Raw genomic sequence first — 27,081 nt, forward strand, 5'->3', positions numbered from 1 at the left:
GCCAAAAGGAAGCCCTATGTCAACAGTGTCCAGAAGTCCCAGCAACAAGTCCAAAAGCCAGAGTCTGTCATGGTTTGGGGTTGTGTCAGTGCCCTTGGTAAAGGTCACTTACACTTCTGTGATGGAACCATTAATTCTGAAAAGTACATAGAGATGTTGGAGCAACATATGCTGCCTTCAAGACGACATCCTTTCCAGGGATGCCCAAGCATATTTCAACAAGACAATGTTACCAAGGCCTGGCTGTGGAGGAAAAGGTGTTGGACTGGCCTGCCTGCAGTCCCGACCTGTCCCCAGTAGAGAAGCTGAGGCACATTTTGAAACACAAACTGCGTCAACAACGACCCAAGACTGTTGTGCACCTTAAGACTTGTTTACAAATGACTCCTGACACACTGAATCACTTGGTGTCCTCAGTCCCTAAACATCTGTGTTTTGAAAGAAACAGCAACATCACACCATGGTAAACGCTTTACTGTCCCAACTTTATTTGGAATGTGTTGCATCAGAATTGAAATGAGTGTTTATTTTGAAAAAAGAATAAAATTGATGAGGTTTCAAATCAAACAATGTTCTGCTATGTTGTTTTTATGTAATGCAGGACACAGATGATTTACACATCACTAGTTATAGTTTTATTTTTAATTTTACATACTGTCCCAATTTTTTTTGATTCGGGGTTGTAGACCCTGTACAGCACAATTACTGTTCAATTTCTTCTACATTTTTAAGTTGAAATAAAAAGTAACAATGCCTTAACATTTGTGTAAAGTTAATTTTTAATGCCTGTTTGCATCAGGAGTGGTATTTACTTTTTTCCACTTCAAAAATGAACAATATGTGTTTTACACAGGGGTGTCAAACTTTTGCATACAACTATATACAGCCAGGATTCGGAGTGAAAGACTGAAAAGACTAAAAGCCTTTCACTTGAAATGATCACACACAATACAGAGGTTTGCATTCATGCATGTGTGCACAAACACACACACAATCACACCCACACATACCTCCTACCCCCTCCAGTCACACCCCACTTTAGAAAATCAACCCCACTGCCTTTGCGCTTTACCATTCCCTCCTAGGGCCCTGATTGGCTCAAATGGCTCCACAGGAATCGATTCACTCAAATGGCATGGCTTCTAATCGAAATATTGTGCAAAAGGAAAAAAGAAGGGGGGGGGGGGCCAGGGGCAAAAACAAATAAGCACATAAAAAAAAAAAAATCCTTGCTTTGTTTAGCCCTCCCTTTTTTGGTGTATTTTACTGATATTTTCCATTCAAAACACACTTCTCAACAGGGCAGAGGCTCAGATGTTTGCCCACCCAAACAATGAGGGGATTTGGCGGAAGCAGAAAGTGCTATTGTTAGTGGGAGTGGAGGGACACCAGCAACCAGAAAACACACTGGACAGAGGATACAATCACACATATGCAGGTGAACAAAGACACACATGAAACAGACAAAAGGCTTATAAGAATACAAACTCCAGTTTCTTTACTCTTTGTCTGCCTCTACGCACAGACCTGCACACATACACAGACTGCTGCAAGGTGTGTGGGGGGGGGGGGGATACGTGTGTGTATGTCATAGTGAGATGGAGGTGGGCAGCAGACCAAAGCCATCCATCTAAGAAAGCCAATAGTGCACAGCGTCGGCTAGAGGCTTCACAGCGCCCAATGCACACTCCCACCAACAACACACACATATACACACTGTGTGGTGCCCTTGTGAGGGTTACAGCTCTCAGGGTGTTAAGATGGTGGAGCCCAGAGCCATCAATCTTTATCCAGCAGCCTTGCTTGACCTGCCCTCTAACATACACACACACACACACACACAGACAGTACACATACATGGTGCACCCCCACACACACAAAGCCCCCCTGTTGCCACACACACAAGCACAAAACACACACCAAGTTGCACAAATTCTTATCTTTCTTCTCTCTCATGCTCTTCTCTGCAGGCTTCTCTCCACCTTTCTCCCTCCATCTTCCTCACTCCCTCTCCATCTTTATCTCTCCCTCGCAGACACCTGCTACAGTATGCATCATGCTAACTGATTGGCACTTCTAAAAATGATGGCAATCATGAGGCAGCTGATGAACAGTGCACTAAAAGGGGAATGACCATTGATTTTCATTCTCATAAGCAGTGACTTATGGTGAGGCTTTGTGTGCAGGAGCTCCAAATGTAAGACAAAAGGACTGGGCCGTGACTTCAGTCTGAGATGTGGGCCAGTCAATAGTCTGAGCCAAAAAACACGAGAGGAGAGCCTGATTCAAGCTGCCGAGAATCCTATGGTGTGGAGAGTGTGCGATATTTTAATTTCAGTAGGCCTACAACATGTCCATCTGTCCCCTAGTTTGATTTCAGAGCTCACTCTAATTCCTAACAGTTTCCTATTTAGAGTTTTAATGTCTAATCTTATCATAAAAAAAAAAACCTATCGTGCCTAAAACTGCCTGTAGGTTGTTTGGGCAAATCAACTCTGCCAAGGAATAAAATAAGTATGTACATGCACAATATTAAACAGTACAAGCAAAACTTATGCAAGGTCATATTAAAAGGATGGGATCAAATCTGTCTTGAAACAGTACTCACATGCCCATATGTATAATGAAACAGTTGCTGGTCGCTGTACTCATTCCTCCTGTTTACAGTTCGATGAACACTTTCCAAACGCAATTCAAGTAAGTGAAAGGGACAAAACTAGATACACTGATAGACTTCACAAAATTCTGAACTTATACAAAAAGGTGCAAAGAAATTCTATATCCAAGGATTTACACTGTATTAATTCACTTTGTTATATTTCTATGGTCAGCACAAAAGTAAAATAAAACAAAATCCAACAGAAGAGAAATACACTGAACTGCTCACAACACTATGCGCTATGTGATCAGGGGTCACGAAGTTAGAGGTAAAAAAAAAAAAAGTTGGAAATCTACCTTCTTCTACCTATCACTCAGTTATATTCAGAGTTACTGGCTTTCTTAAGGGGAATTCATGTTTTGGGGGTCAGTGACATGGAAGAATACATGAATAATTTGTTTACAGTTGGGTGATAAAGTCAGATAGTGTGATATCAATACATAACAGTAAATGAGGGGATCAGTGTTGGTGCTTTAGCTGAGCATAAAAGTCTGTTTTAAACACAGAAGAAGGTTTGACCAAATCATTTTAACTCAAAGTCAGTCATGAGCTTTGTTTCACCTAAAAGTAAATACCAATAATGAAGACTGGGAGATGTAGGACAGTAGGAAGTTCCAGAAAAAAACTAACAAAATAAAAAACAGATACGTGAACCTTGAGTTCTGAATTATTTTGTAAAATGTTGAAAATAATTTCCAATATGAATATAATAACCAAACGTGGTTCTTTTTGTTGAGCTAGAGCCACCACCAAAAGGCCATATCATTTAAATGCAACAGAGTCTTAAAGACCTGAAAGACAGTCAAGATATAGATTGATATTCTGATAGGAATATCAATACTTTATTGATCTGCTGCCCGTCTTCATCACTCAAGATGCATTATACTGTATATTGATAAATCATAAAGATCAATAATGATCACATAAATGATGTCAATGGTAACAGTTAGGCCATATTTATATTAATTACATTATCACCAGAAGGTATGACTGTCCCAATAAGGCCTTTCCAGGTGTCTTGGGCCTCTGTTTGTAGTTTATTTGGATCATCATGAGTTATTAAGCATCCTGTAGTCTGCAGAGAATCAACAGTATCCCTTCCTGCAATTTACACACAGGAGCTAAACACATAACTACACACTATTGTGGGTAAAAAAAAAAAAAAAATTGCACTTGGGTCACTTGTATGTAACTCTTACAGTTGTTTGCCCACATGCTACTGTTCCCCAGCAACACCTACCAGGTAGTGTTGCCATGGGTGCTGTCGTCTAGGTGACAGAGCAGCTCTAGGGTTTGGGGGTTGTGGGTGGAGTCATCAGGTGACTCATGGCTCCCTGTCTCCCAATCAGAAGGCATCCGCCATACTGCTGCACAGGACACCACCCTGCTGTCACTGGCTGTAAAGGGATAACACACACATATAGATATCCATTCACAAGTTGTTAGGGCACTGTATGTGTATGTGTGTGTGTGTGTGTGTGTGTGTGTGTGTGTGTGAGAGGGAGATGGACTGGGGCCAATGTGGTGGCATGGATACACTTTCCTTCGAATACACATCACAAATGAGTTATTTTGCCACTTCCACACCAGAGCCTGAGCTGCTAATTGGAACCGGTGGAGTAAATGTAGAGCTGATACAGTAATTGGACTAAAAATTTGAGGCTGGAGGGCATAACCAATCACACAGAGAGAGGGGAAGAAAACAGAGGGAGCAAAAGAGCCTGATTTCTTTTTGGTGTAGATATTGACAGTGTGTGGGCAGGCGTTCAGCTATGAAACACTGGCGTTAGGCCTATTTGTCAAATTAAAAAGCAACATGGTGCCAGTCCACAGGCTCCTGAGTGGTTTTAGACACCCTTGCACTTGGAATAAGTGGACAAGTAATCATCTTGAACAAAAGCCTTTGCCAACCCACACATGCCGGCAGGAGGCTGTATGGAAACACTATATGAAAGCACTTGTGTATGTGTGCGTATGTATGTATGTATACACACAGTATATTTATAAAACATATGTATATACAGTATGCGTGTACTGTTTGAGCCTATCATCCTGTGAACTCAAGCATGTGAAATTCTGCCTGACAGAGAGCAAGAAAGGGAGGATGGGAGAAGAAAGAATAAGTGAGAGAAGAGGGTGGTGGAGGTCAGGTGAGGGGGTTCAGAGACAGTGTCTACACCCTGTCCCAGAAGAATGTAGTAGCCCTAAAGGCCACGAGGGCACCCTGCCACCTCACATGGTTGTTTGCTCCTGTGTGTTGCAACCTTAGACACACACACACACACACACACACACACACACACACACACACAAAAAGCTTTTATACTTGTGAGCAGTGGTGGAAAGTAACTAAAGTATATTTACTCAAGTACTGTACTTAAATACAATTTTGCAGTATCAGTACTTCAGTATTTTTATTTTCTGTTCATCCTTTGACTTCACTACTTTTTAGAGGCAAATATTGTACTTTTTAAATCAACTACATTTATTTTATAACTTTAGGAAAGTAACTAAAGTATATTTACTCAAGTACTGTACTTAAATACAATTTTGCAGTATCAGTACTTCAGTATTTTTATTTTCTGTTCATCCTTTGACTTCACTACTTTTTAGAGGCAAATATTGTACTTTTTAAATCAACTACATTTATTTTATAACTTTAGTTACTTTTCAGAACCAGATTAATACAGAAAATACAATATAATGATAAGACCTCTGATCTATGGTGTGAAAATTCACAAGATACCCAGCAGTAATTCACATTAGAAGCATATAAGCTGGTTAAAACTAGCTCCCCCTTTATAAGCTGCAACATTAAATGTGATGTACGCAGTAATAGGCAATGCAATGCAATTCTAATACAATAATATGATACACAGAAATGTTAAATGTGCCATTCTGCATGAGTACCTTTACTTTTAGCACTGTTAGAAGCATATAAGCTGGTTACTTTTGTATGTATACTTAACATTTTGAATGAAGGACTTTTACATGTAACACAGTATTTTTACACTGTGGAACTGCTACTTTACTTAAGTAAAGGATCTGAGTACTTCTTCCACCACTGCTTGTGAGGAACCTCATTAACATAATGCAGTACATAGCCCTATCCCTAACTTTCATCTAATTTTTAATGTAACCCTAAAACTAATTCTTAATATTTCGACAGCCATTTGAATGGCTGCATTCCCCTTATGGGCCTTAACACTCAATTAAAACATTTTTTCTCCCCCATTGCTTTTGTGTTGATGCTTCACTTTCATGTTTGTAAGTGACATGAATCCAGCTCCAATGTGAACACTGCTGAGTGCCTACACAGTCACGCATGAGCATATGAAATGCGCCATAATAACCTCTTTATACTTGAGCTCACTGAAATGGTAAACAGTCTTATACTTGTACAGCGCTTTTCTATGCAATGCAGCACACTCAAAGCGCTTTCACACTATTTGGCCATTCACCCATTCGCACTCCCAAGCACTCACACATTCATACACCGGGAGCAATTGGGGATTCAGTGTCTTGCTCAAGGACACTTCAACACGTGGACTGGACAAGCTGGAATCAAACCACTAATCTTCCGGTTAGGAGACGACCGGCTCTACCTCCAGAGCCACAGCCGCCCCAGATGTGAGCCACATGTGTACAAGAATAGCAAAGCCATTTGTGTGAGGGTCAAATTAGAAAATTTCCTCAAAAACTGCTTTGCCACAGTTTGGCTTGGATCAGGAGCTTCTCCATAAATGTCCAAGAAAATGTGAAACATCTTTGTCTCTCCACTGACCTCTATCACTGTTGCTGCTCTGAGGGGCCGACACGGAATGATGACAAAGGTTATACATACACGTGTAGAGGATTGAGACACTTGATACAAAAAAATTATATGATTTCTGATCTGAATGTTTGGACAGTGCTTGCATAGTCAGAGATCAGATATGAATCTGATCCAGCAGCACATATGCAAGTGGCCCAGACCTGATTTGAAAAAAAATCTGATTTGATCTGCTCACACTTACTGTATGTGAGGAAATAAAAAAGTCTGATCTCAGTCACTTGAAAAAAATAAAAAATAATAATACATGACAGCTGGGGCCTAACAAGAAACAGCAGCATAGCGAATGCTAAAGACATGTTTAATGTAATAATTGTAAAAACTAAAAACTGTACATTATATTCATATTAAACAAACAGAGGTGTCTATATTTTTGTCCTCAGCTACATACGAGAGGTTCAAAATATTAAGAGCACCTCTGAATATAATGTAGTAGAGTACACCACCTTTAACTCTGACCTCAATAATAAATATAGAATTGAATTTATACATTTAAGACACTTTCACCAAAAATTGAAAAAGATTCTGAGCTTCATAAACACAAATGTTAAGGCGGAAGTGTTGCACTGAATTGCATACAATTGTACAGGGACAGGTACCTAAGTAGCCAGTGAGTATATTTTCCATTAGCGGTGTAAGCCTGTTTTAACTGAAGTTTGTGGGGGGTAAAAAAAACAAACAAACATGATTATTAGTCCTCTGGTTCCAACCACTGGCTCACTGATAAAGTATAAAATACAGTATGTTAGCAATCTTCCTGTATGACTGGATGTAAGGATGATATGCATTAATGTCAACAAACTGTCTATGGCCGTTTTATTTGCCTGGGACTGTTCTGTTGAAGCAGATTCTGTATGTTGCATCAAACACAAGAAAGAAAAAAAAAACATGTAGATGATGTGCATGTGGTCTTCAAAGATTTTTTCCTGCTAGTGATTTTGCAGCTGCTGTTACTGTCCCTCATGTTCACACATTGGTATTGATTCTATCACAGCCTGAGCATGACTTCTAACACAGCTGCTGTCTTGTCAGACCTGTAAAGACAAATTAGCTCTTATTGATGACCTGTTAAAGACTGATTACATGTTACGATTCTCAGCTAAACTGCACAAGATGGAAGACATACAAATAAAGAAAAGTTCATGAATATGCAAAAAAGGAAAGAAAAACAGAAGGAAAACAAGAAAAGGAGAAACAGGATACACAAAGAGGTAGCAAATGAAGCCAGATGCAGACAGAAACAGTAGGACTCACTTTTGTTATAGCAGGTGCTAAGCACTGCCTTATCTGCAGGACTAGCTCCAATGTGCCATATCTCTCCAACTTGGTGCAGAAGGACATTCTTAGAAATGATGTTATTCTCATCATCAAAGTCAATGATGTGGATCTGGAAGAAAAGCAGAGAGAGGTGAGATGTATTGAGCACGAAGCTGGAGTTTTCCTGCACCTCAGTCTACACACACACACACACACACACACACCTCGGTTTCATCTGAAAAAGAAGAAAGTTCCTCTTTTAATATGACAGCAAATGTAATTTCAAGGTAGGCATTCCCAAAAAGGAAATCAATGAAAACTCAAACCATATTTATTCTCGACAAACAACCCTGCTAGAAGGGCTGAAGAAAGGTGCTTTATACATGAGAGCTTCTCTGCGAAAGGCCTTTAACTGTTTAAAGACATTTCTTGTAAGCAAACCTGATGACAGCTGAGCTACACTGTAGCTAAGCATACCCTAATTACACATCTCATTTTGATCAGCGTAGTCCATCAAGTACCCTATGGCACCCAAAAGCAGGGCAGCAACAATATAAAAAAAATTCCCACCAGTATTTTTAGGAGAATGTAATATTGTCTGCAGTACTAATTAACCTTTCAAAGGCAGGAAACAATTACCTAGTGAGACTGTCTTCACCACGATGTTAACAGTGCAGCAGGTGGAAAAAGCAACAGTGATCATGCAGAAAACATAAATCTCATCTTGCGAGCACTGAAGTTACTCTCACTAGAGAGCAGTGCCCCTGACTGTCCACAGTGGATGTGTGGATTAATCTGGAAGCTAAAGAGGGGAAGTGATTGGCCTATCTTAGCAAAGATTAGCAGCAGAGGAAACCATCTGGCCTGGCTGCACCTAAAGGGAAAAAAATCTCATACAACTCCAAGAGAGAGGAGAATGTTCAACTATTTCTTTAGGAGCAGATTTTAAAGTCACCAGTTATCAATCCTCAATACTTTGTTGGAATCAATCAAAACGTGTGTGTGTAGTAGTGAAAATCATCAAGTGCTGATAGCTGGCATCAAAATTCATACTGATCTTTATTTCTCGATCACATAGTGTCTAATCTAAATATTTTCAACCTCAAAGTACGGTTTCATAAAGGCTTCATTTCTGTATTATCCTCAGTCAGTATAGAACGGTATCACTGATATACACCTTAGCTTAATTACTACTGGTTTTGAAGCTTACTGATTTGTTTTTTTTCATATTTTCAAGATTCTTCATGATTAAAACATGACAAAAGATAAATACCAAGAACTTGTTAACAGTTACACCTAATCCACTATATTACCCTTAACCATAAACTCTAATGCTGGAGTCTGGCTCCGTGACCTGATATAATACTGAACTGTTGGCTGGACTTGAAAACACAATCGGCAGCTATGCAGTCATTGAAGCTCAAAAGTTAAACAAACTAAAAACTTTTATCCATAGGAAGTTAATCTACACTCCTCCTTACTGAGCTCTTTTCATTAGATGGAAATCTGTTCTACGAAAGCCCACAATGCAGTAAAACAGTGAGGGTCTCAGGGTTTGATCAGACAATTAATGGTGGTTTTTCCTATAAGAGCGACAGTTATAGCACCTTTGGGGATCATTAATGGGGCTGCACTGGACAATAACTCCTGCCAGGCACTTGCCTGTACTACTTTTGCAGGCTGAACAAGAGGAGGAACGGAGCGGGGTGTGAGGAGGAGGAGGACGAGAAGAGTATTGGAGCGGCAGTATCTTTCAGCCTCCTCAAAGTCAGCTAGGTGGCTATTAACCTTGGGTTGGACTGCATCAAGCAAAAAAATTATTAGGCAAAGTTATAATTTTATAGTGGCGGAGGGAGCGGGACAAATAAATTCAGGGCGGCAGGACAGGGTAATTGGAGGTGCTAGCAATAGGGCCTCCCCAAATGCAGCCAGGTGTGAGGGTAGAGAGAAGTTCCAGCCCTCCTCCCCCAGGTGATTTATCTCTCATTCTTCCAGGCCCTGGGAGTGACTCATAGCTTTCAGCCACTTGGGCACCCAGCCCGATGCTTTTAATTATGTGGCAGTGGTGGGAGGAATCAAGGAAGGGAGAAGGAGGAGAGGGAAATTGATAAGAGGGGTTAAGGGAGGGGTAACGTCAAGCTGGCTTGTGGCCCCCACTTCAGGGACCTCTCCGCTAAAGCTCTTTAGCCACACAGATGACAGTAAGCGGGGCAGAGGAGTAGTGAGCGGGTGAAAGGTGCCAAGCTCAGGCGCTTTATCTCGTTAGCAGCCTTAAATGCCATGCCGACGTTCCCTCCGATCTGTCATTCCAGCTATTGGTCTCTGAGGGATTTGAGAGGTGCTCAGCGAGTTAAGAGAGACATTTCCACCCTGCATTATGCTTAATGGGAGGTGGAGAGGCCAGCAGGCTTATGGATACAGCAGGAGCTATGAGGACTGAAATGCCAATAGAGAAAACATTTTTCATATTACAAGTTCACTCAGACAAACTGAGCTAACCAATGCTGGCCAACAAAGTTAAGCAGAGGGGAAAAGACAATGAGCTTCATGAATAAAAAGGCCTGTACTGAGTGAACCCACTATTCCAATTTAGGTTCATCTCAAAGAGCATGAGCAAGAATAATGATCCCTATTGTGTTTTACAGCTTTGGACCTTTTTTGACATTAATATCAGAAACGTACAAGTTAGTAAAAATATTTTTTCACAATATGGGTTTGAATTGGGATTGCTTTCCAAGGACGCAACTCAAACGGTCTGGCTACCTCTCAGATCTGTGTGTCTTGGCATAATTGACTGTACAAATGGGAAAAAGAGTGCACAGTTTGGAAGGCGCTTATGCTGTTGCAAATCCGGGTTACGCACAAAGTAACGGATGTTATTTAATGAAGATTTTAAAAAGGAGCTTCAAAATATGTTCAGTGTCCAGCTGGCTACCTAGCCAACTGCTGTGCAAAATGGCCAGGATTGTTTGAGTATCTGTTTCATAAATCTACACAAATGATAAGAAAGGGGTGTCAGAAGTTGTTACGGAAGGGTGCCTGCCAGCCTCATGGCATATGCTTCTTGCTGCATGAGATTATGATGGGTCAACTTTCTCAACTTGCCACTACAGCTGGGTGTTTAACCATGGCATCCACTGAAGCTGCAGTGAGGGAAACAATACAGAAGCTGATTATTGAGCTCCTTGGATTAAACACCTCTTCAACAGCAGGGAACAAACAGATCAATGAGGACAAATGGTACTGGGGCAACATCAGCTTCAAAGTCTGAATATCCGTTCTGGGACAATAATGATACTAGTAGCAAAACTTGCTAGTTTATAGATGTGCTATTATTACATATATATTAGTATTGTACTGCTATCCATTTCTTTGATTTTAAGCTACAACTCATGATACATGACATACTGGGTGATATGCATAGCAGCAGCTGGTTGGATCGGAGGTAGCTATGAGCCATGGCCACTGAACCCTGCTGCCGCCAATTCAAAATACAGAACACAGATTTTGGCAGGGTGGCAACAGCTCGCTATCGTAAAGCAGCCAACAGGCACTGGAGCACAAGGCCCTGACATGGTCAGAATTTTGATTCAGACTGTGTTTGGTTGTCAAAGCTCTAAATCAGCCAATGTGTCTTACAGTTACAGTAGTGATGCAGCAATTTTTCATTAAGTGGACACTGGTCAGAACAGACTGATTTACACTGAACAAGGAACAGTGTCATGACATGTCATACAACTAAAGCATGTTAGTTTGCATGTTAAAGTATTAGGAGGCTACTCAATGCAGAACATTTTATAAAGTATATCATTACATTAACAGCCTGTCCCTCATGCTCTGATGTAAAAGCAGGATTTGACTGTTGTAGCTGGTTGAGGTGGAGCTCTGCTGAACTGTTTTGTATCCAAGTGCAACTACTGATCATTTTCATTAGGGATTAACCTGCTGATTATTTTCTCCATTAATCGACTGACTGGTTTGTAAAACGTCTGACAATAGCGAGACATGCTCTAAACGATTATCATAATAGTTGTTAATTTATTGTAGGGGCGCAAGAGTGCAGCCAGACCTGACTGTGCCTTCACTGACTCAAACACACAGGCACAGAGTTTGGTGGTTTCAGCCTCCTTCTCTCTGCTATTTGTCCACTAAGTGTGTGTGCGCATGACATCCGTTACAGAGTCTGACAGGCAGTCAGGGAAAAAAGGTGCGCACACATTTTGGTTTTTCCTTCAATACCGGTTTTGTCAAAATCTGTTTCCCTGTCACGATGCATCTCCCACTGTTAAAACTGTGTTTCTAGTAGTGTCCCCTCTGTGGTTATGGTTAGGACAAGGGTAGGGTTCAGGTAAGGGGAAGCACATCTTGACAAGGGAACAGATCTCGACACAACACTGGTAATAAGCAAATGTACATGGTATGATAACTGTCAATTTTCATACCATAAAACCGGTATACCACTGCAACCCTAGACCAGTCCCAACTCAAAGTGCAAACAGAGTACTGTCACTACTGTCAACTTGTGAATGAGACAACCCAAAAATGTAGTCTATAGTGGCCTCAAAGCAAACAGACCACTGAATAAATGAGCAACGGGCACTTTCATTGCTACATAAAACTAATAATTGGATTAACACAACAATAAAGAACTCACCTCTGATTTTCTTGTGTTTCAGCTCTGTGCTCGTGCCAAAGTGGAGGAAAGTGTTAGAAGGAGTATATTAAGCTACTGACAATGTGTAAGAGGAAACATGCAGATCGACTGGGATGTATTATCACCTTTCCCAACAAGTTCCGTATTAGACCCACTACACAAAACTTGGATTGAACTACGTCTGCATCCAATGCCAGACCATTTTCACACTGAAGTCTGCCAGAAAGCAGACTTGTTTTTTTTTTCTCAAGGCACAACTCTCTCTCTCTCTCTCTCTCTCTTTCTCTCTTCTTCTCTCTCTCTCTCTCTCTCTCTCTCTCTCTCTCTCTCTCTCTCCATTCTTTTTCTTGCTCTCACAGAGCTAATTATTTCTCCCCCCATTTGGAGCCAACTGTTTCTGTCATCTGTCTCTGTAATGACCTCTGCAAGATATGCATGGATGCATGCATGCACACTCTCACTTCTTCTCACACAGAGACACACAACCCACACTAACACCCAGACACACGCAGACATTCGTAGAGAAACAGTAGATGTGTACACTGCATAGATGCACATGTAACAGATCTGTTTATTAATTAGGAGGGAACTGGCTTACAGTGAGCACAGCTACTGACTAGCTGATATCAATTGATACACAGTGAACTATCATCAATTATTATAAATATCTTTAGAGTTTGGACAAAACAAGCAATCTAACAGTTCCAGTTTGGGCTGTGGGACATTGCAATGGGATTCTGCACCATGTAGTCTGCATAGTTTGTACACCTGCATTCAAAATGTCATTTAAGTAGAAAAGTAGTACTATCAAAACATACTTCAAGTACTAAAAGTAAATGTACTCATTATGCAGAATGACACATTCAACATTAATGCATATCACATTATTAGATTATGATTATTGATTGTTTCCATCACATTTGATGTTGCAACTGGTAAAGGGGGTACTAGTTTTAACCACCTTACATACTCAAAATGTGAATTACTGCTGGGTAGCTTGTGAATTTTCCACCATAGATCAAAGGTCTTATACTGTATTCATTTGGTTCTGAAAAGTAACTAGTATATAAAGTTATAAAATAAATGTAGTGGAGTAAAAAGTACAATATTTGCCTTTAAAGTGTAAAGTCAAAGTAGCACAAAATGAAAAGAAAACATGATGCTGGCTTCTGACCAAAAACAAAGCTGTCTGTTAGGGGCTTAGGTCTTAAGTGAAATTAACTGTTGAACTCCAAACACCCTTCAACAAACAGATGATCAGGAGTTTTTTTTTTAAGTTGCCCCTCCAACTTGACAATGAAAATCTTGGCATCGTCTTCATGCTCTCTTCCAGGAACTTAAGAATCATCTTTGACCTTTATTTGAATTTTGAAAAACAAGGCACTACCAGAGGTTATCTGGTCATGCTTTTAACATTGAAAAGATATTTCAAAAACAAGTCATGTCCGCCTCTAAACTAGAAAAGGTTATTCATGTCTATTTTATACTTCCTCAAACTACTGTAAATCCCATTATTCTATATTTCATTTTATACAACAGTGAACAAGAACTTGATCAGAAAGCGCCTATCCTCTTTTTTTGCCATAAGCAACAAATTGAAACCATGATTTCAGTGTAGTCCCATCTACATCTTCTCACCATTACCTTAAGTTAAGTAAAACACAAATTTGTAGGGGAGCTTTTAACTGATCACTTTTTAAATTTAAAGTCACTCCAAATGAGTCAAATATTTTCCTTAGGTTAACTACATTTGACATACATCTGTATTTTAAAAAATTCCACACCCACTGTTATAATTACTAAGTCGAGCAGATGCAGCAGATGCACAAAGCTTTGCTCCTATTATTACCAAAAGACAAATAGGTAAATCCTGGATGCAGACACAAACTTCCACTACCACTATGAAATAAACTGGTATAACCCGGGGCATCTGCCTGCTGTTTTAGAAAGCTTCCTTTCCATCCAGCTCCATATGGAAAAAGATGTCTGTCATAAAGCGTTTCTCTTACTTGGTTGTCAAATTTCAGTGACTGTGTGCCTACAAGGAAACGAATGGCATCTGTTTCAGCAGTCTGGGCAGTAAGTGCTCGTGCCTGTGTGAAGAACAGAACATGTCCAATCACATCAACACATTTTTGTTTGTTTACTAAAACATTATATGGAAATGAAGTGATATATTCATCTGTGCGTATAAGTAACACAGAGTGACACAACACAATGGATAATATAATGGAACATACAATACAACACAACATAATCGCGCTAACGTTAGCTGTCAGTCAGGCAAACAGTAGTAATGAATGGTGTGGCAGTGGATCAGCAACACGTACCTGAAATTCAAGACCATAAATGACAGGAGCGTCGTCCTCCATTTTTCAGTCTGTTATAATGGTTAGCGCTTCCTTATCTTTGTTTTTTTTAACAACGTCCACAATAATAACACTTAAAAGCCAGTGTGGCTAAGTGTTCTCTTTGACGGTACTACGAAGTGTATAAATACAACACAGTCGCTGCACTTCCGCGATTTATAAAACGAGGCAACTTAAGCGTACGATTAAAATTCGCACTGACAGTAGTGCAACATTATGTGTGCTGTCCATATACGATTAAAATTCGCTGTGACTGTAGTGCAACATTATGTGTGCTGTCCATTAAAAGTACGTAAACGAAGTCAAGAATACTAAAAAGCATAGCGGCACAAAGTTTGTCAGCTCTGGGGCACCGTACATGTAGCGTTCTTGTGGAACAGTGCATGCGTACTGCAGTTCTGTCTCTACATACACCAAAGTAAGAAAGTTGTTTTGTGTTTCTGTTGTTTAATTTATTACTTGTCTGTCATTGCATAGTGCATGGATGGCACCCTATGTGTTGTGCTTTCAATGCGTAGGCAGCTGTTAGTGAAGTATGTATTTGACATGTGTAACCAGCTGCTCAGCAAAGTTAGCTTACGATAGCCCACCGGCTAATAGCATTACCAAGATAGCTAGCTAGCAGCAAACAGACTACAATTTCCCTCTATTTCCTATCTATCTCTTTCGTGATAGGACTTTAAGCGTGAATGCTCGAGGAGAAAAGGACTCGTTTAGCTGCAGATGTGTGTTGACGATAAGAACATGTATATATTTGTGTTTGCTTATAGTTACAGGAAGTAGTTAAGACAAATGCAGGCTAGTGTTGCACAACGCAGAGAGTATTGATTAGTCGCTGTTAATATTGCATTTAAAATGTAATGTCGTTTATTGCTTTGTCAAGAGCAGTACGATGGATAGTGAGGAGGCTCCTGCCCAGCGGCCAGTCACACTGGGCATCGCAGTGGATTATGAAAACAATGAAACTCCTGCTCCAGACTCTCCGGAGCCAGCCTCAAGCCAGACTGCTCCCAGAGACAACATCCCGTCCCAGGAAGAGAGCATTGACCTGGGTGGGGAGTTTGCCACCCCCCAGGAGGACAGCAGTGCCACACCCTCAGGAAGCCTGATTGACAAGCTTAATGATCAGATGATGGAGAGTGTCATGATTTCTGACTCACCCAATAACAGTGAAGAGGAGGATGTGGCTCCCATTGACTCTTTTCTAGAGGGAGGGGTGGAGGGGAATACAGGAGAGACCTCAGGAGATAAAGAGGAACAAAGTGAAATTGGACAGAATACAACTGAGATTAAAGTTTCTGTTTCTGTAGAGGAACAGGAGAATGATGATTCTGAAGAGGAATTAGAAGGGGACACGAAGGAGCATACAGACACAGAAGAGAAAGTTACATCCTGTGTTCCACCTCAAGGTGACACACAGAGTCCATCTGATCCTAAAACTGAGGAACCTGACAGGAACCAGACAGCCAAAGGGCCTAGCCCAAAAGATGAGCCTGTGCCGGTGTGCACTATATTTAGTCAGGCCACCCAGCCAAAATCTCTGGTACCAGATGGGTTTCAGCCCACCCTTATCAAGTCTCCCAGTTTTAGCAGGGGGAGTGGTGGGGGAAGCGATGAGGCAGTGACTCCCAGCAAGCTGCCAGCCCCCCTTGTGTGCCAGCCCAGCCCTAGTCTCAGTAAGTTCTTCACTGACAATTTACAGACCAATCCGGCATCAGACTTCTTTGATTCCTTTACTGTCCCATCATCCTTCATCTCTGTTTCCAACCCCAATGCAGAGGTCCCTTCTGATGCTAACCCTGCACCCATAGCTCACACTCCTGAGCACCAGCTCTCTTCCACTTCCCCCTCCATCTCCACCTCTGGAGGACCCATGGACTCTGGTGCTCCCATTCTTAGCTCAGTCTATGGCTCTGTCCCTACTGAATCAACCACCAAGCCCCAACCTCCTCCACCTCAAACAGTCTCAGCACCAGCTCAAGCTCCTGCTCCTAGTCCTGGCCCAGCCACTCAGCCACAGCTCTTCAATCCGCTCCAGGCTGTATTTTCAGGCAGCGATGACCCATTTGCGACAGCACTGAGCCTGAGTGAGGTGGACAGGTGCCACGATGCCTGGTTACCATCTGAGGAGACCAGGAAGGTTTTGATATCTGTGGCCACCCAGCAGTACAACCTAGCCTACGTAGACCCCTGCCGACTCACCATGCCTGGACTTAAGTTTGATAACCTGCAGGTAGGACAAGCACTAAGGCAGTAAAATTCTTGTTATACAGCACATGTCTTCAGAAAGCCCAGAAAGAAAGGTCTTCTTTTACGGTATGCCTTTTTGACAGGGGCATTACTCATCATGAGTAGTATTACTAAGCCTGTTGTACAATATACTGGTGTACATTGTACAACAGTTTCATGCTGTGAAGAACTGGTCTCATGGCTACATAGAAGTGAGAGCCCCCTCTGACAAAATAATCCTGATGTTATCACATCTTGGGTTTGTAGAACACATATTTTAACAAATAAACAAAAAGCAAAACTAGAGTTTGAAAGACCTTGATCCAGCCAGACAGGGAAAGTCTAATAAAGGATGCATTGTGGGAAATTGAGGATATAGGGTGTGTAGAGGTGTGTGTTTAACTTTGACCATTCCTTAAAAAAACAGTCTCTTGTAAGGTTCTGAAATTAAATGTGAAAATGTAAGAAACATTTGGCAGAAACTCAGTATTATTCTTAATATATCATATAATGAATTGATTATTTCTATTGTTATACAGAATTGCATTGTTTAAATTGGGGAGAAAATGAAATGTTGTTTTCAATCTCTGGCAAAATGAGATCAGAAACAGAATCAGCCAGTTAATCAACAAATTGATCCGTTTTTTCAGCTGAGTGGTAATGGGTTTGGTCACAACAATCACCTCAGTCTGAATGCTCAGACACATTTTCTAGGGATGGGCGTAACGATACTTCGATACCCGCTAGTCGATATTTTGGAGTCGATACTTTTTTAAAGTATCGCGATACCACTGTGCTAATACAAAACGTGCACTTTGTTTTCACTTCTGAGAGTTTTAGATATTAAATGTATGTAGGAAAACTAGCCCGGGTGTGTTTTAGATATGTCACATGATTATGGCAGCAGCCAATCAGATGTCAAATCCGAAGGCTTATTGCGCAGCCTCAGTCAAGCACTGCCTCAATCCTTACTCTGCTGCTCAGTGAGCTCAGTCAGCCGCAGTGCTGCATGGTAGCATGGATGGCCGAGAGAGAAAAAGAAGCAAAGTGTGGTGCTATTTTTCACCCATGACCAAAGGTAATGCCATGTGCTCTGCCTGCAATAAAGTGTTGCCACATAGCAGCAACACTAGCAACCTCTTTAAGCATTTAAAGACAACGCACCATGACACTTTTAAAGAGGCTGAACATCGCCATGAAGACAACCAGCAAGCCTCAAAGTCCCCTGCACCACCTGCTGTCTGTCAGAAGACATTGCAGGAGAGTTTCATGAAAGGCAAAGAATATCCACGTACAGGTGACAGTTGATGTGTTAGAAGTGATTTAAAAATTGAACAAACCATTATTTTATTAAACTACCCCAAACTGCAACTGAGCTACTATATGAATCTTGGATGAAGCTGTGTTCACCACTCTTTCATTTAGTTGACAAACGTAAAGGTTCGTATGCTTGTATTGTATGCATCAGAAAATACTGACAAACAGTTTTGTTTCTAGAATGTTATTAATGGAAGTAAATTTCCTTTAAGAGGCAAAAAGTATCGGTAACGGTATTGATGGAAAAAGTACCATAAACGAATGGTATCGTATCGACAGGAAAAATGTTGGTATCGCCCATCCCTAACATTTTCTATGAAAAACTGCTAGCACCCTTACAGTGTGATTTTTGTCATTTTTGGGGCACATTTTGACCATCATTCCAAAAATATTGCAGAAATATCTTGAAAACATTGTCTTCACATGTTTCCTGACCTATAATGACAAGAGACTTATTAGCTGTATGTATTACTTTTGAACAGTCTACAGTGTTTTGTTTTGTTTTTTTGTCAGTCACAGAATGGCGTGCACCCACATTGTTGCTTCTGAGACACCATATCATGTTTTCCTTTTTTTCGTAGTCACTGTCTGAGCTCCTTTAGCAGCAATATTTATCCATAATAACCATTTACAACAATAGTTTACAGATTTATTCAGCTGAATCTTATGGTGTGAATCCACATCCCAGTTCAGATTGCGTTTATTATCCCCTCAGAATGTGTTTGAATGCCTGCTTGAATAAATGAATAAAAATCAAGGATTTTCCCATCATTTTGGTGTTCTTGGGCCCTGTAGCACTTAGCAGTTATGTTTTCCTTATAAAAAAAAAACATAGAAAATTGAATTCAGTTTTCTGAAAAAAAAAAAACAATTGTTTCTCTGATCAATGTTTAATTAAGATCTTGTGTGTATTTTTTCCAATTGCTGTCTTTAGAATGTTGAACAGAAAAGTAGAAAATCAGTGTTTTATTTTTATTCATGCCTTGGGTTGCGTGGGAGGGCAGGATCTAAGCATCTGGCTCGGCTTGGCATTCAAAAAGGCAAAGGAGAGAGACTGGAGGAATAATTTCACTCTGTGCTCAAACTGAAACTCTTACCCTAAAAGTAGTTTCATGTCTTGAAGTCTACACAGACCTAAACTTTAAACTGAACATAGTCTTCCAGATGTTATGGCAGTTGTTTTCAATACATGCCCAAGAATGGGATCATCATTCCAACTATGTGTAACTGCACTGATGCCAATTTCCTGTCAGTCTCTACCAACATGACACACTGTTTGTCAAACACAGTGAGATGAGCTTGAGGATGGACAAATCTTTATTGAAACATGGTTATAAAGACAGTTGAAACACTGAGTGGTTGTTGTGGATGAGTAGAGGGTGTGCAGCTGCAAACATTTGGATTTACAAGAAAGAACACAGCAGATGTTTTCAAAAGCAAATATCATACCTCAGCTGCTGGAGAATTTATCCAAACTCATTTATACATTTAGCAGTACTTCCAAGTGCATTAGGCGACTTTTATGGAGACTGTAGTGGCTTCAGTAGTGATCTGGACCGGGAGTGTTTACTAGGTATGAAAATGCATTTTGTCAGTCAATTCACATCATTTTCTTTACGTGGCGTTATTGTACACAGAGCAACTTAGGAGCAACAGTAACCCTGTCTCCCCGCCACTCTCCTAGTTTAGAGACCAGTGCAGAGTACCTGTAGTGCCATTAACCTGTCCTGATATGATTGTGGTTAGTATTCATGCTCTGATTTTAAACACCAGCATGACAATTCTCATTTGTATAGTTTTGTTTTTTTATTCTTGCCTGATGTTGAAAATGTGTTCTGATGCAGGGTGATGCTGTGAAAGACTTGATGCTCCGTTTCCTGGGGGAGCAGGCAGCCATGAAGCGCCAGGTGCTCACCGCCAGCTCTGTGGAGCAGTCCTTCACAGGCCTCAAGCAGCTAATCGTAGGTCACTCGCTGTACTTTCTGTGCATGACTCATTTGTAAATGGTCACTTCTGAGGTTACTGTGCGATGAAAACCTGGCATAAAGAAGGAATTGGTGCCTTTATAACGTTGTATAGTCATCACTGTAGCTTTGTTGCTCATTTATTTGTTTTGTCTTGGTGTGATTTGTATGATTTACATGAGAGTTTGTTTTGGAAACACCTGTTAAAACAAGATAGCAGAGACAGGTAGGTCACACCTGCTGATATTAAGTGTGTTGGCTGTAATTGAAATGCTTATTATGAACCACAGTTTTAGTATGAGTCACTGTGAACTATTGCGGTGATGGATCTCGTTTGTCTTTCTGCGTGAAGAATGCAAGCTCTTTAGCCACAGAAAACAAACTGCAGCTCTGTAAACTTTGCTTTACCCGAACCAATATAACGCAAAGAACAAAAAGCAGAGGAGAATGATATATAACCACTGCAGAACTGAAATGTTATTGAGACCTCTATGCCTTTTAGTTTCTGGCAACATTCACCAATGCCCAGGAGTATTTACACCTGTTAACCAGACTCGGCAGGCTCTCTCTCACTCTCAAACACACAACGTTCAAAGTAGTGTTCCAGTTTTACACCTTCTCAAAGACACCACCTTGTCCAATTTATGTTCAGCTACCTCCTCAATTTAACCAGAAAGAGAGACACACACTTGCTTTTTGCCACAGGGCTTGGGGAATTATGTGTTGGGTGACAAGTGGCCCTTATTGCAGCAGCAGTGGCTGCTGGCTAGCAAGCCATGGTTCCCACCAGGGAATGGGATGCACTCAGAAAACCTTCTGGAGCCAGTGACTGTGGATTGTACCCCAAATGAGGACATGTCCAACACACTCTTCCATAGGCATATAGATATAAAGTTTTTAGAAAGAACTGGGCTGAGCATGGTGGACTGTGTGCAGTGGCCCTGTGATAATGAACTCCATTGTATTGCCTTAACATTGACTTCAGATGTCATAAAACATTGGAGTTTACTAGCCGACCTCTTTATTTAAGCAGCTTAAAGCCCTCCTAAGGAAATTTAAATTTGAATTCGATATGGAAGTCATTATATTAGACAAAGACAGGAAGGTTTTAAAGCAGGACTGTTGGCTTGACTTTTGTAATAATGTTGACTATCTGCAAAACTGAAAGTATTCATATATAAGGAGGTACCACAAGCACATACAGTAACAAAACATTTTGACGGGTCTTAGTATAAAAGGTATAAAGTATCAGTCTAGTGCATATGCAGCAGAGCAGGTACTTATTAATGCCAGTACCTAGCATTTTCTATAGGTGTTTGACAGAACCACTAGTACTGTAACAAGAGCTAAACATCCTCTGGCATTTTCAGCCTGTTGGACCTTTTAACAGTCAGCCTGTAAAGTTGGTGATTCCACTGAAACTGCTAGGTTTTCTGGCTTTAGCTTACTGAGGGCAGTGACTCTGTCAGTTTGTTTCGCATTAGATTTCTTCCTCTGCATGTCTTTCTTTGTGACCATACAGTCTCAACTCATTCTCTTTCCTGCTGCCATCTGTCTGTCTCTTCAGCCTTTGTGCCTCCCCTCCATCATAATTTCTGACCAGCAAATGACCCTGAGAGACAGTTGTTATTTAAAACATATGCACATCAGCAGCACACAGTGTGATGGAGAGAGAAGAGGAGAGGAGAGGAGAAGGGGAGGGGTGAAGTGGAGAGATGTGGAGGTGGAGATTCACTTGGCTCACAAGTTCTTTTCTCCTGCTGTGCCCATGTATTATGCATGGGACTGCTGTGCATATTTCAAGGGCCTTCTGGACTCAGTGTACACACGCATAAGATACAACGAGGTACTTTCAGCTTGTAGTCAAGTCCCTATACGTTATGTGGTGTAGGTGGGTTTATGTGTATGTAAGAAGATAATACACTGTCTGCCAATTGGTGTGGGTGGCTCCCTGGAGCAAGAGGCAAAACAAGGAGAGAGAAAGAGAGTCAGGAAGGTAATGCAGACCTACAGGAGAGATGTCAACAAATGACAAGCCAAGACAGAAAAAGAAAGCAGTGTTGTATGCAGGCAGAAGAGGACATCAACTGGTCCTGTGGACACACAGGCGGGTTTCTGGCTGTGTGTGTATGCAGAGCTACTGGGTGTGGGAACCTCTAGACACCTCAGGACTGGATTTGTTAAAGGAATTTAAAGCTGAAACTTGTAACTAAAGATGTAACTTTCTATTTTCAAATATGTTTGTTGTAGAAATCTGTCTTAATGCGGAGAGATGCAGTCGAAGCCTCCTGTGACCCGGACTCATTGACTAGCACTGGCAGCAGTTCAGAGATATTAGTTTCTAAAAGGTTTGAGCAGGATTACCCTCTCTAACCAATCAGAAATTTCCAATTATTTCTGCTTGGTCAGTAAGTTTTGTTTCATTCTCATTTATTATAATTTCATAAGGATAAATATCTGAAGAGCTGGGCAGAGCTTGGTGGACCGTAGCAGAGCATAGTAGAGCAGAGTGGATCATTTTAAATATAAACCTAATGACACAGAAATCTTGACAGAAACAAGATTCTGAGTCAGTAGAAATCCATATTTATCTTAATGCCACTCCACCTGAATTCCTTAGTGAATCCATTAGTTCAGAGTCCTTTGTATTTTTATTTTTTCCGTCACTGATCTTTGGCAGTCAAACTTAATATGAGGTTGCGACGTGATTTGCTTTTCCATGTTGGGCAAAGCTGTTTGACATTTACTCAGAGGCCCTCCACTTGGCAGCAACAGCAGCCTGCTATTTCTGCCACAGGTGAAAATGTTAAGTGTGGTTTTGCTTCTATGCATTGGTGTTTCTGATATACTTAGTGGCACAGCTTGCATACCCATATATTGTAGGTCTTACCAAGGACCGTTTCAGTGTTGGCCAGTTACAGCTTAGAAAAAAAAACTGGCCAATGATGTCTGAAAAACACTGCAAATTGAGGTATTGTCCTTAAATGACCTAAAATATATCCTTGGCACTTATGCACTGTAGTGTTCTTTTTTCCTGTTTGCTGGCATACAAATTGGTATATCTACAATAAGCCAGTGTCCAAAGATGGCCTATATCAGCCAGGCTGATGTGTTGGTCTAACCCCACTTCAGCATGTTGTTAGGGCAAACGATGCAGGTCGTATGTCTCTCCCATAGTCTGACCAAAGCTTACTTGTTTACACATCATCAATTAACTTTCTCCTTTTCCACTGAACTGCAGTGGACTTGGTTGGTTTCTGCCCTGATGCAGAATCATGTCTGCCAGTTTTTTTTTTTTCATCTAATCAATAAATTGTTTTGTCTATGAAGCCCTAGCATTGAACAATAATCAGAGAAAGAAAAACAGACTCTTCACATTTTGAGAAGCTGGAACCAGAAGATGGTGGATATCTCATCTTGGAAATGAAATGACTCTTAGCAGTTGCTGATCAGTTTTCTGCCAGACAACTAATCAATTAATCATTGCAGCTTGGCATCTAAGAATAACTTTTTTCCATCACCCATTCTGCAAAAAAGGCAACATTTGTCATTTTTTCACTGTACTTTTCTATGCTGAGGTTTTCTGCAGGTCTTTAAAAAGTCTAAATTCCAATAATCTGAATTTTAGGCTTTAAAAAGATTTATATCTGATCTTGTCAGGTCTCATAAAATTATTGATCATGCTTAGGTTAAGTTGACTATTTTACAGTTAAATAACCCAGATTTTGGTTTTAATTAAACTTCTGAATGATCATTAATTATTCTTTTGTGTTTTGTTAAAAAAAAAAAACGGTTCTCATTACTAAATAAGATTAGTTTTTTGCCTGCAATGATCATGTTAAGCAGCATTAGCTTAGCTTAAGCTTAAGTTTCTGTAGGGGCAGGGCCTTTTCTTAAAACAGAATATTAGCATACTTCCCAGCATGCATTGCTGGAAAGTTGAAGCACTTCAGAAACATTACATTACATTTGTATTTTGAAGAGCCCATTTATGGAAACTTCGTCTGTGTCTCTAAGAAAGGCTATATTATATAAAGTCATAGTTGTTTCTTTTTATTATAATGAAAAACACTGCAAACCATGATGGTTAGTAGTTATTTTAGTCCCTACTCTTTACACACGCTGTGTTGTTAATCAGAGTCACTTGGTGTAGTTTTGTATGTTTTTGTACTGATTTTGGCACCAATGTATCCACAACCTGCAGTTGTTAAGCTTTTCATGTCAAATGAGGGACTGATTGTTAAAACTGAAAAAGAGAAAAGGATCATCTGTTTTCATTGAGTGTCCATGTGATCAAACGTGAGTCATTTTAGAATTTCAGATTCATTCAAATGAATTGCTGTAGATTTATAAACTATGAATGTTAACTCATGTTTTTGAATGAAGACTACTAATGTAAGCTTGATTTAAGATTCTGTGTTAATGTAACCTGTTTAGTTTCACCTTGTGTAAAAACAAACCGTTTTAAGGCAGTGGCTTTCCACATGATTTTATAGTAAGTTCAACTAAATGGGGCTAAGAGCGCGTTAGCCTACATCTATAACTTGAGTCGTACTTGTATTTGATTTGGGGAAAATGTTTCGCTGACACAGTAGTCCCGCCTGTGGTACATCATTTCCATGTTGTAGTTCTTTCTCTCATCAGTTCGTATTTAACACACTGTTACAAAACTACAAAACCGAACCAGAACATTTGCAAACTTTGCAGCCAGGTCAGAATTGATCAGAGAACACTCAGCGAGCATGTTACGATAACCTTGCACCACATGTCTTTCATAAGTGGTTTTTGTTTTTTCATCTGCTTATTATGGGAAGTGCAAGATTATGGAGACCTAAACTGAAAGTACTTTTCGTTGTTAGTTGAAGCCTGAAAAACACAACAAATTACATCTCTGCCATAACGTTTGAAGGCGCACTTTCCACATTTGGAGTGCTATTTAGTTTGCAAGGCAGCATTTGAGAGTATGCAGACAGGTTTGTAAGAGCAGAAACGTATTTGACAGAGTCACGAGTGGTATAGATAATTTGAGTGTGCAGCAGGGAAACTAGAAAACCTGCTCCAGACTGCAGGGACCCGTTTCTGGGGCGGCAGTTCAACTTTCAGCACAACAATGATCTGAAGCATATATGTTTAATAAATTTGCAAAGATTGCTACCTCCACTTTGTCATTAAGGTTTATTGAGTAGCGACCTGTGGGTAAAATTTGCTGATCAATTAAAATGAAAAACATAGTACAATACAAGTATGCGAAAAATAAAGGGTCTGAACAGTTCACAAACAAGTTCATATGTGTGACCTCAAGGATGCACACAGAGCTTTTCGGTGAGAGGCACTGAATGTAAAAAGAACTGTGATCAGGACTGTAAATCTCACCCCAACCAGTCGAGGCAGAAGGCCACTCACTAAACGTTGGGGTCTGATTGAGTTTTCTTCCATTAAAGCGAGGTTTTTGTCCCCACTGTTGCCACGTGTTTGCTCAAGGGGGATTTGTTGAGCTTTCCTTATTATAGTGTAAGGTCTAGACCTTACTGTGTAAAGTGCCCTGAGATGACTGTCGTCGTGAATCGGCGCTGTACAAATAAAAGTGTTATAGAGAAATATCTACAGATGCTTTTAAATACAAAGTATGGAATGTGTTTTGCAAAAAAACAAGTAGGATGTCTGCATACCCTGAAACAGTTTTTGATTCTTTGTCCATTTGTTATGTTTGTTTTTTTATTGTTTTTTTTTACCTGTGCCAAAGTCTTCAGACATACTGTACTTGGTTGCTGTGCAATATACATGTTACCAGAATCAAGTCAGTAGCTATAGGGAAAAAGCTTTATTTTCCTTGGTGAATATTTAGAAACCAATAGCATACACCTTTATACCTATAATTGTAAATTAGCACACATTATCATCTGGCCCTCACAGATCATCAATGACATTTTGTTTTTGAAAGACCAGAAATCCTATATAATTTTATACATATCATTCGTAAAAGGAAATTCTCTTTTCACTTCCCTCTTTTTCATTAGGAGTCCAAAGGTCACATTAAGCCAACAGGCAGTGCTTGCTAACAACACTTCAGTAAGGCAGTTGATTGCCAGCACAGAGACTTGAATCCAAAGCCTCCAACTGAAGGACATCACGTCTGCTTACTGCATCGCCCACTGTGGACCCAGCAAACCCTGCTCCCTGATCAAGAGCTCGCTTTGATCAGAGCAGCCCCCATGTTGTGGCTATGCTGACTAAGTCACTGACTATGCTGACTATCACTGACTAAGTCACTTCTACTGATGAATGGATCAGATACCATCTGCCTTCTCCATGTACCTCTACTCACATTCAGATGATTTATTTACCAATAAATTATCAAATGTCCAAATTTCTAAGGTCAAAGAAAATTTGGAGTGGCTGTGCCTGAGGAGGTAGAACAGGGTTGGCAGTTGCATCTCCAGCTACAGTACATGTCACAGTGTCCTTGGGTGACACACTGTACCCCAGGTTGCCACCAGTGATATCACCAGTGTGTGAATGCTTATGTGTGGGTGAATGGACTAGTAGTGTGTAGTAAATGTGAGTGAAATACACTGGGGGTAGCCCAGCTCTTTTAATGAGACTTGGTTTATAATACTCCCTCCTAATGGACTCGCTACATGCTGGGAGTACCACATCATAGACTCTAGAGTCCCAGAGGATCTGATCTTGGAGACAGTTGGGCCTTTAATGCACGTAGGGCATAACCTTACCGTGCCAGAGGACTACCTCTCCTGCTGATTAGTGCCAGTGAACAGTACTGTTCCAGTGATCGCGGCCTT

The 27,081-nt window shown here is 40.5% G+C and overlaps 2 protein-coding genes across 6 annotated transcripts in view; one reads left to right on the top strand and one right to left on the bottom strand.

Annotated features, from left to right (window-relative positions):
- The window catches only part of eipr1 (EARP complex and GARP complex interacting protein 1), a 48,405-nt gene extending 33,421 nt beyond the window's left edge, over window positions 1-14,984 (bottom strand). The window contains exons 1-4 of the mRNA XM_020608779.1: window positions 14,733-14,984; window positions 14,412-14,495; window positions 7,746-7,878; window positions 3,900-4,056 (exon numbers count right to left, since the gene is read on the bottom strand). Coding sequence (XP_020464435.1) covers window positions 3,900-4,056; window positions 7,746-7,878; window positions 14,412-14,495; window positions 14,733-14,774 — 416 coding nt within the window. The 5' untranslated portion in view covers window positions 14,775-14,984. The remainder of the gene's footprint in view (window positions 1-3,899; window positions 4,057-7,745; window positions 7,879-14,411; window positions 14,496-14,732) is intronic.
- Window positions 14,985-15,009: 25 nt separating this feature from the next.
- Window positions 15,010-27,081, top strand: part of trappc12 (trafficking protein particle complex subunit 12) — a 41,583-nt gene continuing 29,511 nt past the window's right edge. Inside the window, exons 1-4 of one of the 5 annotated variants that reach the window (XM_020608777.1) lie at window positions 15,010-15,189; window positions 15,660-16,447; window positions 16,550-17,004; window positions 20,162-20,278. In XM_020608777.1, coding sequence (XP_020464433.1) covers window positions 15,155-15,189; window positions 15,660-16,447; window positions 16,550-17,004; window positions 20,162-20,278 — 1,395 coding nt within the window. In that variant the 5' untranslated portion in view covers window positions 15,010-15,154. Of the gene's footprint in view, window positions 15,190-15,223; window positions 15,305-15,654; window positions 17,005-20,161; window positions 20,279-27,081 lie in introns of those variants that run through there. The other 4 variants (XM_020608774.1, XM_020608773.1, XM_020608776.1 and 1 more) reach the window with 4 other exon arrangements.

Source organism: Monopterus albus, unplaced genomic scaffold (assembly GCF_001952655.1).
Source record: "Monopterus albus unplaced genomic scaffold, M_albus_1.0 scaffold94.1, whole genome shotgun sequence".
NCBI lineage: Eukaryota > Metazoa > Chordata > Actinopteri > Synbranchiformes > Synbranchidae > Monopterus > Monopterus albus.